Source organism: Triticum aestivum, chromosome 3D, assembly GCF_018294505.1.
Source record: "Triticum aestivum cultivar Chinese Spring chromosome 3D, IWGSC CS RefSeq v2.1, whole genome shotgun sequence".
NCBI lineage: Eukaryota > Viridiplantae > Streptophyta > Magnoliopsida > Poales > Poaceae > Triticum > Triticum aestivum.
The window spans coordinates 304,987,486-305,001,383 of NC_057802.1; the positions used below are offsets into that span (position 1 = coordinate 304,987,486).

General features: G+C 50.4%; 1 protein-coding gene across 2 annotated transcripts in view; it reads right to left on the bottom strand.

Annotated features, from left to right (window-relative positions):
- The window catches only part of LOC123078558 (uncharacterized protein YNL011C), a 25,952-nt gene that overhangs the window by 8,066 nt on the left and 3,988 nt on the right, over positions 1–13,898 (bottom strand). For both annotated transcript variants that reach the window (XR_006437509.1, XM_044501109.1), the window contains exons 7-10: positions 13,721–13,792; positions 11,810–11,893; positions 10,080–10,181; positions 9,615–9,662 (exon numbers count right to left, since the gene is read on the bottom strand). Coding sequence is in view for 1 of the 2 variants with exons in the window: in XM_044501109.1 (XP_044357044.1) it covers positions 9,615–9,662; positions 10,080–10,181; positions 11,810–11,893; positions 13,721–13,792 (306 nt within the window). In the remaining variant the exon portion in view is untranslated. The remainder of the gene's footprint in view (positions 1–9,614; positions 9,663–10,079; positions 10,182–11,809; positions 11,894–13,720; positions 13,793–13,898) is intronic.

The window sequence follows — 13,898 nt, forward strand, 5'->3', positions numbered from 1 at the left end:
CGTGTGATCATACACGGCGCACTGTCGAGATGGAAGAGGCCGAGGCGGTCTTGAGCCGCGCCATGGTTGCATGCATCACTGGCAACAGGCCGCGCGTGCCCGCCACCGAGGTCTCCGACGTGCTGCTTGACACCTTCGACCTCGCCGACGGCGACTTCACCGTCCATGCAACCCGAAGACTTCCTAATCCTATTCAGCTCCCACGCAACCAAGCGCCGGCTGGACGGCGACCACTTCATCAACTCGCCACGCTTCTCCCTCTCCCTCAGGCCCTGGAGCAAGCTGGCTCACGCCGGTTCCAGCGAGTTCGAGTTTTGCGTTGAGCTGGAGCTTCGTGGCATCCCTGCCTAGGCTTGGCACCTCTCCACCGCCGAGCACATCCTGGGAGCGAGCTGCTGGATTGAGCGCCTCCACCCCAACACCCGCTCCAGGGCGGACCTGGCCACGTTCCGGCTGGCCGGGCGCACACATTGTCCGGACAGCATTCGCCGCAACGCCATTTTGGAGATTGTTGAGCAGATCCCCGCCCGCCTAAGCTCCGACGCACCGATCATCAAGACACTCACATACCCTTTCGCCATCACGCTGGCGCGCGTCGTGCCGACTGGCGCATCGTCCCTCGGCGCCCAGCCTGGCACTGGACAAGGTGGAGCGGGCACGCGCGATGATGCCGGCCGTGACCGTGCCCCCGGCCCCGGCAGGGCGCGTCGTTGTGGACGTAAGCGCCGGCGTACGGATGCGCCACCTCCAGGCCGTGCGGATGGCATGGCCATGGATTCCGCCCTCTGGTGTGCCGGCAACCGCGCTGTCCGCGCGGATGGTGTGACCATGGCTCCGTCCTGGCCAACCCCCGCCGCGATGGATGCACCGCCGCCCGTACAGCAAGCTCGCCGCAGCATGGCCCCGTGGCCGGGTTAGCATGGGCCCACCAACCACCGTCATGCTGCCAGAAAAGGAAGGGGAAGAGGAAAGCAAAAGAGGGCTTTGCCGGTGGACCAGGAGCGCAACGACGCAGATAAAGCAGAGCCCCACAGGGCGATGACGAATATGGCAGCTGGTGGCCCATCCTTGACGTGGGAGCTTTGGTGCAGGCGCCGACTGGCGACCCGTCATTGGTGGCGGCCACCCTAGAAGCATCTCCAGATTCAAATCAGGCCGAGATCACCGCAACAGAGGCGGACCGCGAAAACCCCACGCCCGAGGCGAATCGCGAGAGCCCCGCGCATAGCCCCACGCCTGGCTCGCCTGATCCGATGCGCTGCAGCGACCAGTCTGCCCTGAGCGTGGTGCCAGACTCCCAACCAGAGGGACCAGCTATCCTGTCGGGGCAAAGTGTTGCCCCGCTGACGCCAACATCTGCTGCGGGGCCAGACAAACCCGACCAACCCCACGCACGCGACGAGGAGGACAGGGGAGGGCAACCCACCGCTGGCGGTAGCCCCACCACCAGACAGGCCGAACCCCATACCCCGGTAAGAATACTGCAAAGGCCTGCAGCCCAGCCTACGATCAATCCGCCCACGACGACAAGGCCCTCTGAGGATACACCAGCCCCAACTCGCGTACAGCAAGACCAGCACAACTCTGCATCAGGGCGGTTCGCCTCCCCGCCGATCACGCTACGTTGATCCCGAGGCCGCGCAGCTCCGCCGCGCGCTTGGACTCTGGGCGAGTTCCTGGCCGCTGCCACGAAGCACATCACTGGAGCCCTGCCTACCCCTGGGAGAAGACCAAGGCGCCCGCTCAACTTCACTCTGCGGCGAGGCCGCTCAGCCTCGACAGTGGCCTCCCCACCGGCTGCTCCGCCCACTGCCGAAAGAAGATCGCAAGTTCAGATCTTGCGCACCCTGGGGATCGTTGGGACCAGCCAGAAGATCACACCGGCTGAGATGAAGGCGTACGATGATCTGTTTGCAGCACCCATCCCACTCTCGGTGCTCACAGCCATCGCCGCTCTGGTTGACCGCGACATCCCTACGCGCATGGCCACTCCAGCAGCCGTCCCGACAAGCAATGTTGTGGTACGCGCGCCATGAGCCGTACGCCCTGGGCTCCGAGTTTGACGACTACACGTACCTCCCGGCGCAAGGCACGCGGGGCGGCATCCTGCTGGCCTGGAAGAGCAGCACTGTGACCATCACGGCCCCTTTGCTCACCATGAACGCTCTCACAGCCAAGGTGACCACGGCCACGGGTGCGCCCTGGTGGCTGTCGGTCGTCTACGGCCCCCAGGAGGATGCGGACAAGATCGCATTCATGCAAGAACTCAGAGACGTGCGCGCGAGCTGCCCCGGGCCATGGATGGTGTGTGGAGACTTCAACCTAATCCTCCGTGACGAGGACAAGAGCAGGGGCAATCTGAACCGCCGCATGATGGGCCGGTTCCGCCGCCTCACCAACGACCTCATGCTGAAAGAGGTATACCTCAACGGACGGCGCTTCACGTGGTCGAATGAACAATCGCCGCCCACTTTGGTGCACTTGGACCGCGTACTCTGCACCTCGGATTGGGAAGACACGCACGCAGACTGCCACTTGCGTTGCCTCGCGTCCGTCGTGTCAGACCACAGTCCACTCCTGCTCGACTGCTCGCCAACGCACACGGCGCGACGACGCTTCCATTTTGAAGACTACTGGATGCGCTTACCTGGGTTCCACGAAACGGTGGCCACGGCATGGGGATCGGTCCATGACCCGGATCCTTTCCGTCGCTTGATGTTGCGCCTACAGGCAACAGCGCGCATGCTCACGAGCTGGAGTGCCAAGACCACCGGCTGCATAAGGGACAAGATGGCAATCTCCCGCGAGCTCATCTCACGATTCGACAAGGCCCAAGAGGATCGCCTGCTATCACCCCCAGAGGACGGGCTACGTAAGCAACTCAAGATCGCATACCTCGGACTGGCCTCCCTTGAGCGCACCATAGTCAGGCAGCGTGCCCGCATCACCACGCTCAATGAGGGCGACGCCAACACGGCCGTCTTCCACAGGCAATGCTCATACCGTGGACAGAAGAATCACATCCACGCCCTTACCGTCAACGGCCAGGTTATCACCGGCCAAGGGGAGATGGCGCAAGCAGCATTCGCCCACTTTGACGAGCTCTTTGGCTGCCCTGCCGCACGCGACTGCTTGCTGGACCTCGAGCACCTCATCGAGCCTTGTGACCTGGCAGGCCTCGACGAGCCGTTCAGCCCCGAGGAAATATGGAACGCCATCAAGCTCCTGCCGGCTCGCAAAGCTCCCGGACCGGACAGGTTTACTGCTGAGTTCGTCAGGGCTTGTTGGGGCATCACCCGGCAAGATTTCCTAGACGTCTTCCAGCAGCTATTTGAGTTGCGAGGCCGAGGTTTCTGCAAGCTTAACCAGGCACTACTGACCCTGATCCCCAAGTGTGCCGATGCCAACGAACTACGCGACTACCGCCCGATTTGTTTGATACATCTCGTGGCCAAAATATTCACGAGGGTGATATCCCTCCGACTTGCACCCCGACTTGGCGGCTTGGTCAGCCCAAACCAAAATGCATTCATCCCAGCAAGACGCCTCCACGACAACTTCGTTCTGGTCGAGCAATCTCTGAAACTGCTGCATCAACTCAAGGCCCCGCGGATCATGCTCAAATTAGACCTCACACGGGCCTTTGATTCCCTATCGTGGCCATTCCTCTTTGAGGTTCTTGGTCAGTATGGATTCGGGCCTCAATTCAGGGAGTGGATAGCAATCCTCCTCACAATGTCCAGCACCCGAGTCATGGTCAACGGCAAACCCGGCCCACCAATCTGGCTGCGATGCGGTCTGCGCCAGGGTGACCCCGTGTCCCCGCAGCTCTTTGTGCTCGCGGTCGACACCCTCAGCCGCCTCATGCGACGCGCCCACGACTACAGAATACTACAGCCGCTGCACCCCCGACGAGCTATTCCGGCGATCTCACTCTACGCCGATGATGTGATGATATTCTGCCATGCCACCCAGGACGACGTGGCAGCCATCAAGGGCATCTTAGCCCTGTTTGGCCAAGCAAGTGGACTCCGGGTGAATTATGCAAAGAGCTCAGCTACCATCCTCCATGGCGAACCCACGACGGCCGAGATGATCAACCAACTTGGATGCCCGGTGGTTGAGCTGCCCATCACCTACCTGGATATACCGCTAACACTCCGCCGACCCTCTGCTGCACAGTTACAGCCCCTCGTCGACTCGGTGGCCGCTCGGCTCCCGACATGGAAAGCTTGGCTCATGAACAAAGCAGGAAGGCTCGCAATAGTCAAATCGGTGCTGAGTGCCATCCCAGTCCATCAGCTGCTCGCCTTTGCCCCGCCCAAGAAGACACTAAAGCAGCTAGAGAAAATCCAGCGGGGTTTTTTGTGGGCCGGCCGCGCCATCGCCAACGGAGGAAACTGTCATGTCAATTGGCGCCACGCCTGCCGACCCGGGGAATATGGTGGCCTTGGGATCCGCGACCTAGAGCGCGCAGGCCTTGCACTACGGCTGCGATGGATGTGGCTCGCCCACACAGACACTGACCGCGCATGGCAAGGCCTTGATCTCCAGTTCTCCAAGGAGGAGCGCGTGCTGTTCTTCGCATCCACTACTATGATGCTCGGCGATGGCCGGACAACACTCTTCTGGGATGACCGATGGATCAGCGGCCAATCAGTCCGCGAGATAGCCCCCCTGCTATACCAATGCATACCCAAGCAGCGACGCAAGACGCGAACAATGGCCGACGGACTCAACGGGAACACTTGGGCCCGAGACATTCAAGGAACCATCGGGATACACGAGATTGGCCTGTACCTGATGCTATGGCAGGCGATACAGCACTTCACCCTAACGGAAGAACCCGACCGGCTGCTTTGGAGATGGACAGCAAGTGCTACATACTCGGCCCAATCTTGCTACGCAGCCACCTTCCAGGGATCTACACGCTGCCACTCGTGGAAGCTGATTTGGAAGAGTTGGGCGCCACCCCGCGTCAAATTCTTCCACTGGCTTGCCTACCAAGACCGATGTTGGACGGCGTCGACACTTGCCAGCCGCGGCCTGCAGCACCACCCTAGGTGCCTCCTCTGCGATCAAGACCCGGAGACCATCCAACACCTGCTACTGGCATGCCCGTTTGCTAAGCAGATCTGGCACCTCATCCTGGACTGGACGCACATCCCTGCCCAAACGCCAGCCAATGATACCATCTTGATGGACTGGTGGCTGCGGGCGAAGGCGCAAACCCCTCCAACGCTGCACAAAGCTCTGCAATCGATCACACTGCTCGCTCCCTGGATGATCTGGAAACAGAGGAACGAGTGCGTCTTCGACAATGCAAGACCCTCGATGGATGTGCTAGTTGATAGGATTAAAGACGAGGCCAAATGTTGGGCACAAGCTGGGGAACAGGGGCTGCGAGTAGTCTTGCCCGCCCCCTGGGATGTCCACTGATCGGAGGAGATAGGACTCTATAAATATAACCTCCTAGGAGGCATGTACTCTCCCACCTTTTCAATGCAATGAAATGCAAAATCGCTTTGCGTTTTCTCGAAAAAGTGAACAACTCATGACGACAGCCACAAGCGCAGGGGGAGCAGCAAGGCAGTGATACAAGCTCGTTGGTACTCTGAAGATGGATCGATGGAAGACGGTGGCGACGGACTCTGCAGCATACACATGCGGTGCCCGCTCTGAGTGCGCCGGATCGGTGTGTGACCCAGACCTGTCAATTCAGCTTGGTTTGGGCCTCCGGTTTAGATGTTGGGCTTTGGTGTGAGGTCTGGGTATGCGGCCCCAACAACTGCACCCCTTCATCAAGTGGATAGGAGTAGCGACAGATGTCGCCACGATGGTGGCATTAGACTTATTGATGTATTACTTTGTAAGGTCTTGATGAATAATTAATAAAATGGCTGCATGCATCGCACTGATGCAGAGGCCAGGGGTCATCCTCCTTTTTGAAAAAAAAAATCTAAGGATGGGAATGGGTGCCCGCTCTGGCCAAGACCTTGTACCCGTTGGCCCCTCTGCTTGGTTTGGGGACATGGACCCGGCCCAATGGTCTAGTGATAACCGGCCTCATGTCCCATTGGGTAACATGGTCCGACCCATTTTAATAATAAATTCTGCATAAAATAGGGAGTAGTAATACAATAAAATCTTTTCAAATAGCATCATTTAGCGGTAGAAATTTTTAGTATATTAGGATGTCTAGATTTTATTTGTTCAAAGGAAAACAAGGCATATTTCTATTTTTATCATCAAATAAAATCTAGAAATATGAAGCTAAATTTTTGTAACTCTAGAAATGTTCAAAGAAAAACAAATGAAATATTAGTAATACAATAAAATCCAGAAGTATTGATCACAAATGTCTAGATTTAGTATATTTGTGACTATAGAACAAATGGAATTTTGGTTAATACCTAAATTTTTCGGATAAACGCAAGGCTAACATCCCTAGCAAAGGCATATGCTATCGTAACGGCATAATACAACATATGGCAACCAAACTTGGGTCGACCCGCTTGTCCCGACGGGCCAGTGGTGACTGGCTTCTTTGGCCCAATTTGCATATGAAGCCGGCCCAAGACCCATTGGCCTTTAAATTTTGGGCTGGATCAATGTCCCAATGGGTATTGTCAGCTCATCCCATCTTGAAGCTCATCTGACATAGTGGAACTGCCCATAGCGTTGTGAAAGGGAACACATGAAGCGGCAAGGAAGGGTGAAGTGGCAAGGAAGGCTCTACCATGGGATGATGCTTGTGATCACCATGACATTGGCAATTTTGTGTCTTATGAGGCTTTGTTTCCTTCCTATAGAGTGTTGCCTCTCTACAAACTGTGTCAACCCCAAAGAGTTGGAAGGCTGCAAAGCAAAATCCAAAGTGGCGTGAATCGATGATAGAGGAGTTGGAAGCACTGAAGAAAAACAAGACGTGGGTGCCAACCACATTGCCAGCAGAAAAGAAAGCAGTGAGTTGTAACAGGATCTATACCGTGAAGCAGAATCCTAAGGGGAAGGTGGAATAGTATAAAGCCAGATTAGTCGCCAAAGGTTATAGTCAAACTTATGGAATTGACTATGACGAGATTTTTGCTCCAGTGGCAAAGATGAACACAGTAAGGATGTTGGTTTCCTGTGCTGCAAACTTTGGGTGGAAATTGTACCAATTAGATGTCAAGACTGCCTTCTTACATGGTGACTTCCAGGAAGAGGTATACATGGAGATACCACCATGTTTTGGTACAGAACAGACTACGGGGAAGGTATGTAGGCTGAAGAAATCCTTCTATAGACTGAAACAATAACCGAGGGAATGGTCTGATAGGTTCAGACAAGTTGTTTGTGATATGGGGTATGGTCAATGTAACGGTAACCACACGGTGTTCTATGGACACTCTGATCAGAAGATCGCCATTCTTACGGTTTATGTGGATGACATTATCATCACTGAAGATGAGGAAATAAAAAGATTGAAGGGGTGACTGGGCAAGGAGTTTGAGGTAAAGGACTTGGGCAACCTAAAATACTTCCTTGGCATAAAAGTGGCCTGGACGGAGAAGAGAATATCTTTGTGCAAACATAAAAAAACCTTGGACCTCTTGAGTGACATGGGCATGATGGTATGTCGAGCAGCCCCTACTTCAGGAGTCGCCATCTTGATACAGTGCACAAAATCCTGAGATACTTGAAGGGGGCTTCAGGAAAAAGGGTTGTAGTTTGCAAAGAGTGGACATCTTGATGTGGATGGCTATAATGATTCTGATTGGGCCAGTTGTCAAGAGGATAGAAATCAACATCAAGCTATTGTGTGTTTGTGGGAGGAAATTCAGTGTCATGGAGAAGCAAGAAACAGACAGTTGTGTCTAGATCAACAGCAGAAGCTGGGTATCGAGCTTTATCTCAAGGGTTGAATGAGATGCTCTCGGTGAAGAACCTTCTGAGTGAGTTGAAACTTCTGAGGAAGGAACCTTGAGAGTGTGGTGTGACAATCAGTCAGCTATAAGCAGTGCCAATAACCCAGTTCAACATGATACGACAAAACATGTGGAAATTGGTCGTTTCTTCATTAAGGAGAAACTTGATGTTGGGATCATCAGCCTTACTCATGTCAGCTCTGGGCAGCAGATTGCAGATTGCATGACAAAGAGACTGGAAACAAAGGACCGTAACTTGGCATGTGACAAGATGGGGTTGATAGAATATCTTTTTTTTAGACAATCCTCGCTAAGCTTTTATTCATATCAGAACGTTTACAGGAAGAAAATGGAGATCTCTCGGTTGGCCCAACCACACATGGCGGCCAAACCCAAGAGCCAAAGTGTGCTTAGCGAGATTGTGAGCCTCGAAATTTGAGCTCCTATTCTCATGAACGAAATTACATGCAGAAAAGTATTTAGATCGTTCTCAAATTTCATGCACAATGGCACCATACTCCGCTGCAGATTTCTGTTTGATGCCGTCCACCACTATCTTGCAATCCGAAGCAATCTGAATATTGTTCAAATAAAGGTCCGCAGCCACTGCCTGTCCTTCCCGGATCGCTAATGCCTCGAGTATGGTCGGGTCCTAAATGAACCGATGGGTAATCGAAGATGCTCCTAGAAATCTTCCCTCTTGATCTCTGCAAACCACCGTCACGGCTCCTTTTCTGCACTCCCCATCTACTGCAGCATCTACATTCACCTTCGCATATCCTGGAAGTGGAGGCAACCAAGCTGACTGCCTGTGTGTGGTCGTTCTGACCAATGGTTGGCATGGTTTTGCTACAAGCTTCAGTTGCTTCAGATAGAAGTTGATAAAAGAATTGGTGGAGAAAGGGCTTTCATATATTTCTTCATGAATAACTTTTCTCCGAGCGCGCCAAATTGCCCACAGTGTCACCACCATTCTTGTAAACTCATCCTGTTCCAGAATCTCATGCATTGAGAACACCCAGTTTTTTGCATTCATTGATAGATTTTCACACATACTCTCCACCAGCTCTTCTGAAGAGAACGACCAAACACTTCTGGCCATAACACAATCTATCAAGGCATGTCTCCAATTGTCTTGAGCTGCGCACAGACCACACACGTTTGTAGTTGACATGCTTCTATGGTTCAGAAGATCTGCTGTTGGTAAAGATTCGTGGCACAATCTCCATAAGAAGTTTTTCAGCTTTGAGGGCACTTTGTTATTCCATAAATTAGTCCAAGCCCTCTCCTCCAAACTCATATCAGATTGGCTTGTTGAACCAGTATGGGCTTGGCCCATCACCACTTAGGCCCATAAGGCCCAGTACAGATCCGTGACCTAGAAATGGAGGCGCTGGTGTCTGTGTGAGAGGGAGTGCCACACACAACAATTCACCCCAAGCCACTACACACAGAACCACGGGTACGTCTCTTCCTAAACTCAACAGTGGATTAATCAACCATCTAATTGTCACCCTAAGGTCAATATCAAACCCGTCCCTTATCACTAGCCCTATCTTACCAAGTGGCAAAGTGTTAATCAGGTTTTGGTAACAGAGTGGATAAGGAGATAGAACAATGAAACAAAGACAAAAGGGACCAACATAATACTGCAATTAAGCACATAAAACAACGTAATCTGACCAAGTGACTTAGTATAGTTACCTTGGGAATGGACCTTGATGCTATAGTCTCACCAATGCCACGCAGTACCTGCATATGTTTTTCATATCAGAACGCGAGTTGAAGCCAAAAATATAATAAGGAATAGTAAAAGGCTCAAAGCCAAGCCTGCTCAATTAATTGTGCGCCTTAACGGATAGTACATGGTCAAACACAGGTCAAACCACTACTAACATGTAGAAGTCGTCAGAAGTATAGAACAAAGACATCTGATAACATGCTGAAAATTTCTAAATAAATATTGTACTTGTAAATGGTACAGTACAGCAGCAGGTATGGGTGGCGGGCCGTGCTTCCAGCCTATTGGACTTGTTGCCGACCTAAGCAGTCTTAGGCTTCTAATCCAAAACTATTTACTTCTATCAATGCACTGAGACACAAAGTTTTTGTGTTTTTAAGAGAGAATTAATTGTAATTGTAAAGTAACACCAAAAGCAGACTGGTTACCAGTGATGGACAAACTGATGTAAATAGCGACCCCATCGCATATACAATGCAATCCACCTTACTTAGCTGCTCCAAAACTGTATGGTTAGCTTCAGGAAACACCTACGAAGTAAGGTCGGTATCACCAGTTAGCAGCTAAAAAAAAGACCTGAATATCCAGCGAGCGTCAGATTTTTAAGCATGGCAAACGATTTTCATGACACATTATGTTCGCCGAGGATGGCAGGTTTAGTTGGCGAGCATGGAAAATCCGCCTCAGTTCATTTTTTTGCCAGGAAATTGCCGTGCTCGCAAACTAAATTTGCCATCCTCACGCCAATATAAATTGCCATGAAAAACATTCGATTTGCCATGCCTAAAAAACTGATGTCAGTTTTTTAGCATTTCCGTAAAAAAAATGTAGATAATAAATATAAATTTTAGAGGTCATGGTAGCATACCAATTTTACATGATTATGAGCAATTATACACCATCTAAGTCCATGATGTTTATTAAATACTGACACATATTAATACACAAAGGCTCTTCTTTCTTAAAAATATGAGGGGGAAAATGTCCAGCTCATTCTTTTGCAATTTTGCATCAATATTATGTCTTTACTTTTAGATGACCTTACTGAGCAGACAGAGTGCAGCTGTTATTTGTGAAGGATATATTAGTGCAGCACTGGAAAAGCATTACTCAATGGTGTGATGCTCACATTGCTGTACTTTCAACCTTACATAGCATAGCGTGATTAACTGGGTAAGCATAAGCAACAGATATATATGTCACAGTATATCATCATCATTTAAAATATAAAATAAAATTTCATTAGATTAAGTTGACCTGTTGGACAATTTATTCTAGGAGGTTGTGATATTTATTAAATAAGATGACTAGAGTTTACCACCATTCACTTGCTGTGAATAGACTGCAAGGAAGAGGCAGGTCTACCCTCTGAAGCACCGATGCGGCCAGACTTGGCGTATCCGCGTGCACAACGTGGCCGATATGCCGATACAGGATACACATGATACGCCTGTGATACGGGCATCCCTTGAGTATCGGTTTTCTTGAATTAAAAAGAAAAGAAAAATGCCGATACGGCCGCTGGTACGCCATCGACACACGGGACACGGGGATGAAATGAGAGCAGCCCAAGCGGTAGCTGGAATCGCTTGCTGCCCCATGGACCTTCATCGCCGCCCCGTGGACTCGCCTCACCACCACCTGGAGTCTTTTCCGCTGCCGCCGTCCGTGGCCAGCACGGTCTCCTTCCCAATCCCTGCTTTCTCCGGTGTCCGGTCCTCCCGCACTTGCTGGTGCTGTGCTGTGTGCTTGATGTGTGTGTACTTGTTGCCGCGTGCGCTCGTGCTTGCTACCCCGTGTGTGCGTGTGTTGTGTACTTGCGTATGCTGGCCGTTGGGTGCACCGGTGCTGGGCTGTTGTGCTCATGATGTTCTTGCATGCTGCTCGCCTGCTGATGTTGCTGCTAGGCAGTGAAAAGAGGCATGAAGGGAATAAATGGGATAGTAGTTTCTATCTCATCTCACACATTCAATTATTCTGTTTTTACTGCATGGCATTTTATTAAATATCTATATATACTCAACGTATCGCCGTATTGCTGTTTCTTGAAATTGCTGTATCCCATGTCCCCGTACCCATATCGCCGTATCTGTGATGCCGTATCGGTGCTTCATAGGGTCTAACTAGTCAGGATAAATTTGATGCACTAAGTACTAACCTCATGCAATAGGTTGCAACCTTCACTTGACATGTAAAAGACGCGCTTGATGCTTGAAGGAAGTGCGCTGCATGAATTACAGTCCTTTCCAAAAGAGAAAAACAAGAAAATAAAAATTTAAGATATTAGCAAGCATACGAGAAACCAGCAATTACGTACAGATAAAAGGAGGAAACGCAAAACACGAATATCACTTGAATGGGACAAAACCATGACATTTGCAAGAAACTGTAGTAAAAAGTAGCACTCAACATCACCGTGACAGTTTGGAGCCTTAACTTAAAATACTTGAATCCTTTTCTTTTACCACCAACAACCTTTAGTCCCAAACAAGTTGGGGTAGGCTAGAGGTGAAACCCATAAGATCTCGCGACCAACTCATGGTATGTGGCGCGTCGCTGAGAGGGTTACGCCCCAACGAAAATCTTTTGGGTTTCATCTCCACAAGAGTGGCTGAGTTTTTACGATGGCTCGCCAAGCCTATCACAACCCTCCTTTACGCGAGTGAATATACACATTCTACTATTTTAGGTGCTTCCTTTTTTCCACTTTCACCTTTTTGTTTAGGCTGTGCTGGCTGTGGGCAGTGGCGGAGCTACACCAAAATGTCTGGGGGGCGAAAGACAAAAAAATAACCACTACAACAAACTAGAGCTTGTATCCTTCATGCAATTTTTTTACCACTACTGTTAACCGCTACAGCCAACAAACTAGAAATCCTTATTGCCAATAATAAAAAGATCCCCGATTAGATGGCCGAATCATGCAGGAGAACAACAAGAAAATCCTCAGTTGACTTGTATTGTACAGGGACCAAATCAATGTATACATGCAACGACTCAATGTCACATTGTCACTGAATTTAGAGCCAAATTCTGTGGGGCGTGCCGGCCGCCAATGACGGAGCGGCCTGCCGGCTGGAATTCAAGTTGACCCCCCCACCTTGGCGCCGGGTCGTCGTGGCGGCCAGACGGCCCAGAAGCATAGCTCCTACTGATCTCCTCGCCTTCTCTTCGATGACAGCCAGACAACGTCGAGGGCTCGTGGTTGGTGCTGGCCATTAAGCTGTTCTGGGTGAGATGGAGCACATCACAACACAGGAGATGAGGAGCAGCCAAGCAGTGTGCGTGCGTCGATGCGTGAAGGTGGGTTTATGTGTGTAGTGCATGCTGAAGATGGGCCTAATTCCTATTTCCAACAAGCTGCAGGGGCCACTTACTTACTACCTAATAAAAGAAAATCGTTTGGGCTGGGGGGGCCACGGCCCCCCCTGATCTTCACGTAGCTCCGCCATTGGCTGTGGGGGTGAGCTGTAGTTGAACAGACTGAATTTTGTGGATGATGTTTCCAGTGGACCGATTGCAGTTGTCATTCCGAGAATTTATTACCATGGAAAATCAGCTTCAGAATGTCACACGCCATTACACACTTTATTAGGTGGAGAACTTGAAAAAGGTACTGGTAAAATGACAGTATTTGGACAGAGAAAGTAAGTGTATTCACTGTATACTTCCATTTGTCCTAATGAACAAGATGTCTAATATACACTTGGTACCCCTCCACAGAACTTGAACAAGATGTCTACTTAATACCTCCACGGAACTTAAGTTAGGTATGAATAAAACATGAAACTGTTAAGTTCAGACAGTAAACGTTGTTATTGCAACAGAAATTCACAATAGATACTAACTTCATAATTTAGTGTGAAGGGACAGTGGCCACGAGGAACTTCAATGCTATGGTGAAGAAATATGAGGGGAAAAAAAGGTTGAGATGATGCACGTCTGTCTCTTGAGATAAAAAAAGATTCCGCAAATACATGGAAGAGTGCACAGAAATTGGGCCGTGTTTGGCTACTAACGATACGGCACCAAAGCCTGAAAATACCATACTATTTAGTATTTAGAGTACCTTGTCAACAACTTCTCTACGGCCATTGCTTGGATGTGATATTTCATTTTGGCCTCGGATAATAGTTCCATCCTGAAAATACAAAAATGTTCAGAAGGAATGTTCCATATTAATAAAAGAAGGAATGTTCCATATTAATAAAAGAAGTAAGATAACAGTTATTGTTTAGGAACCCTCG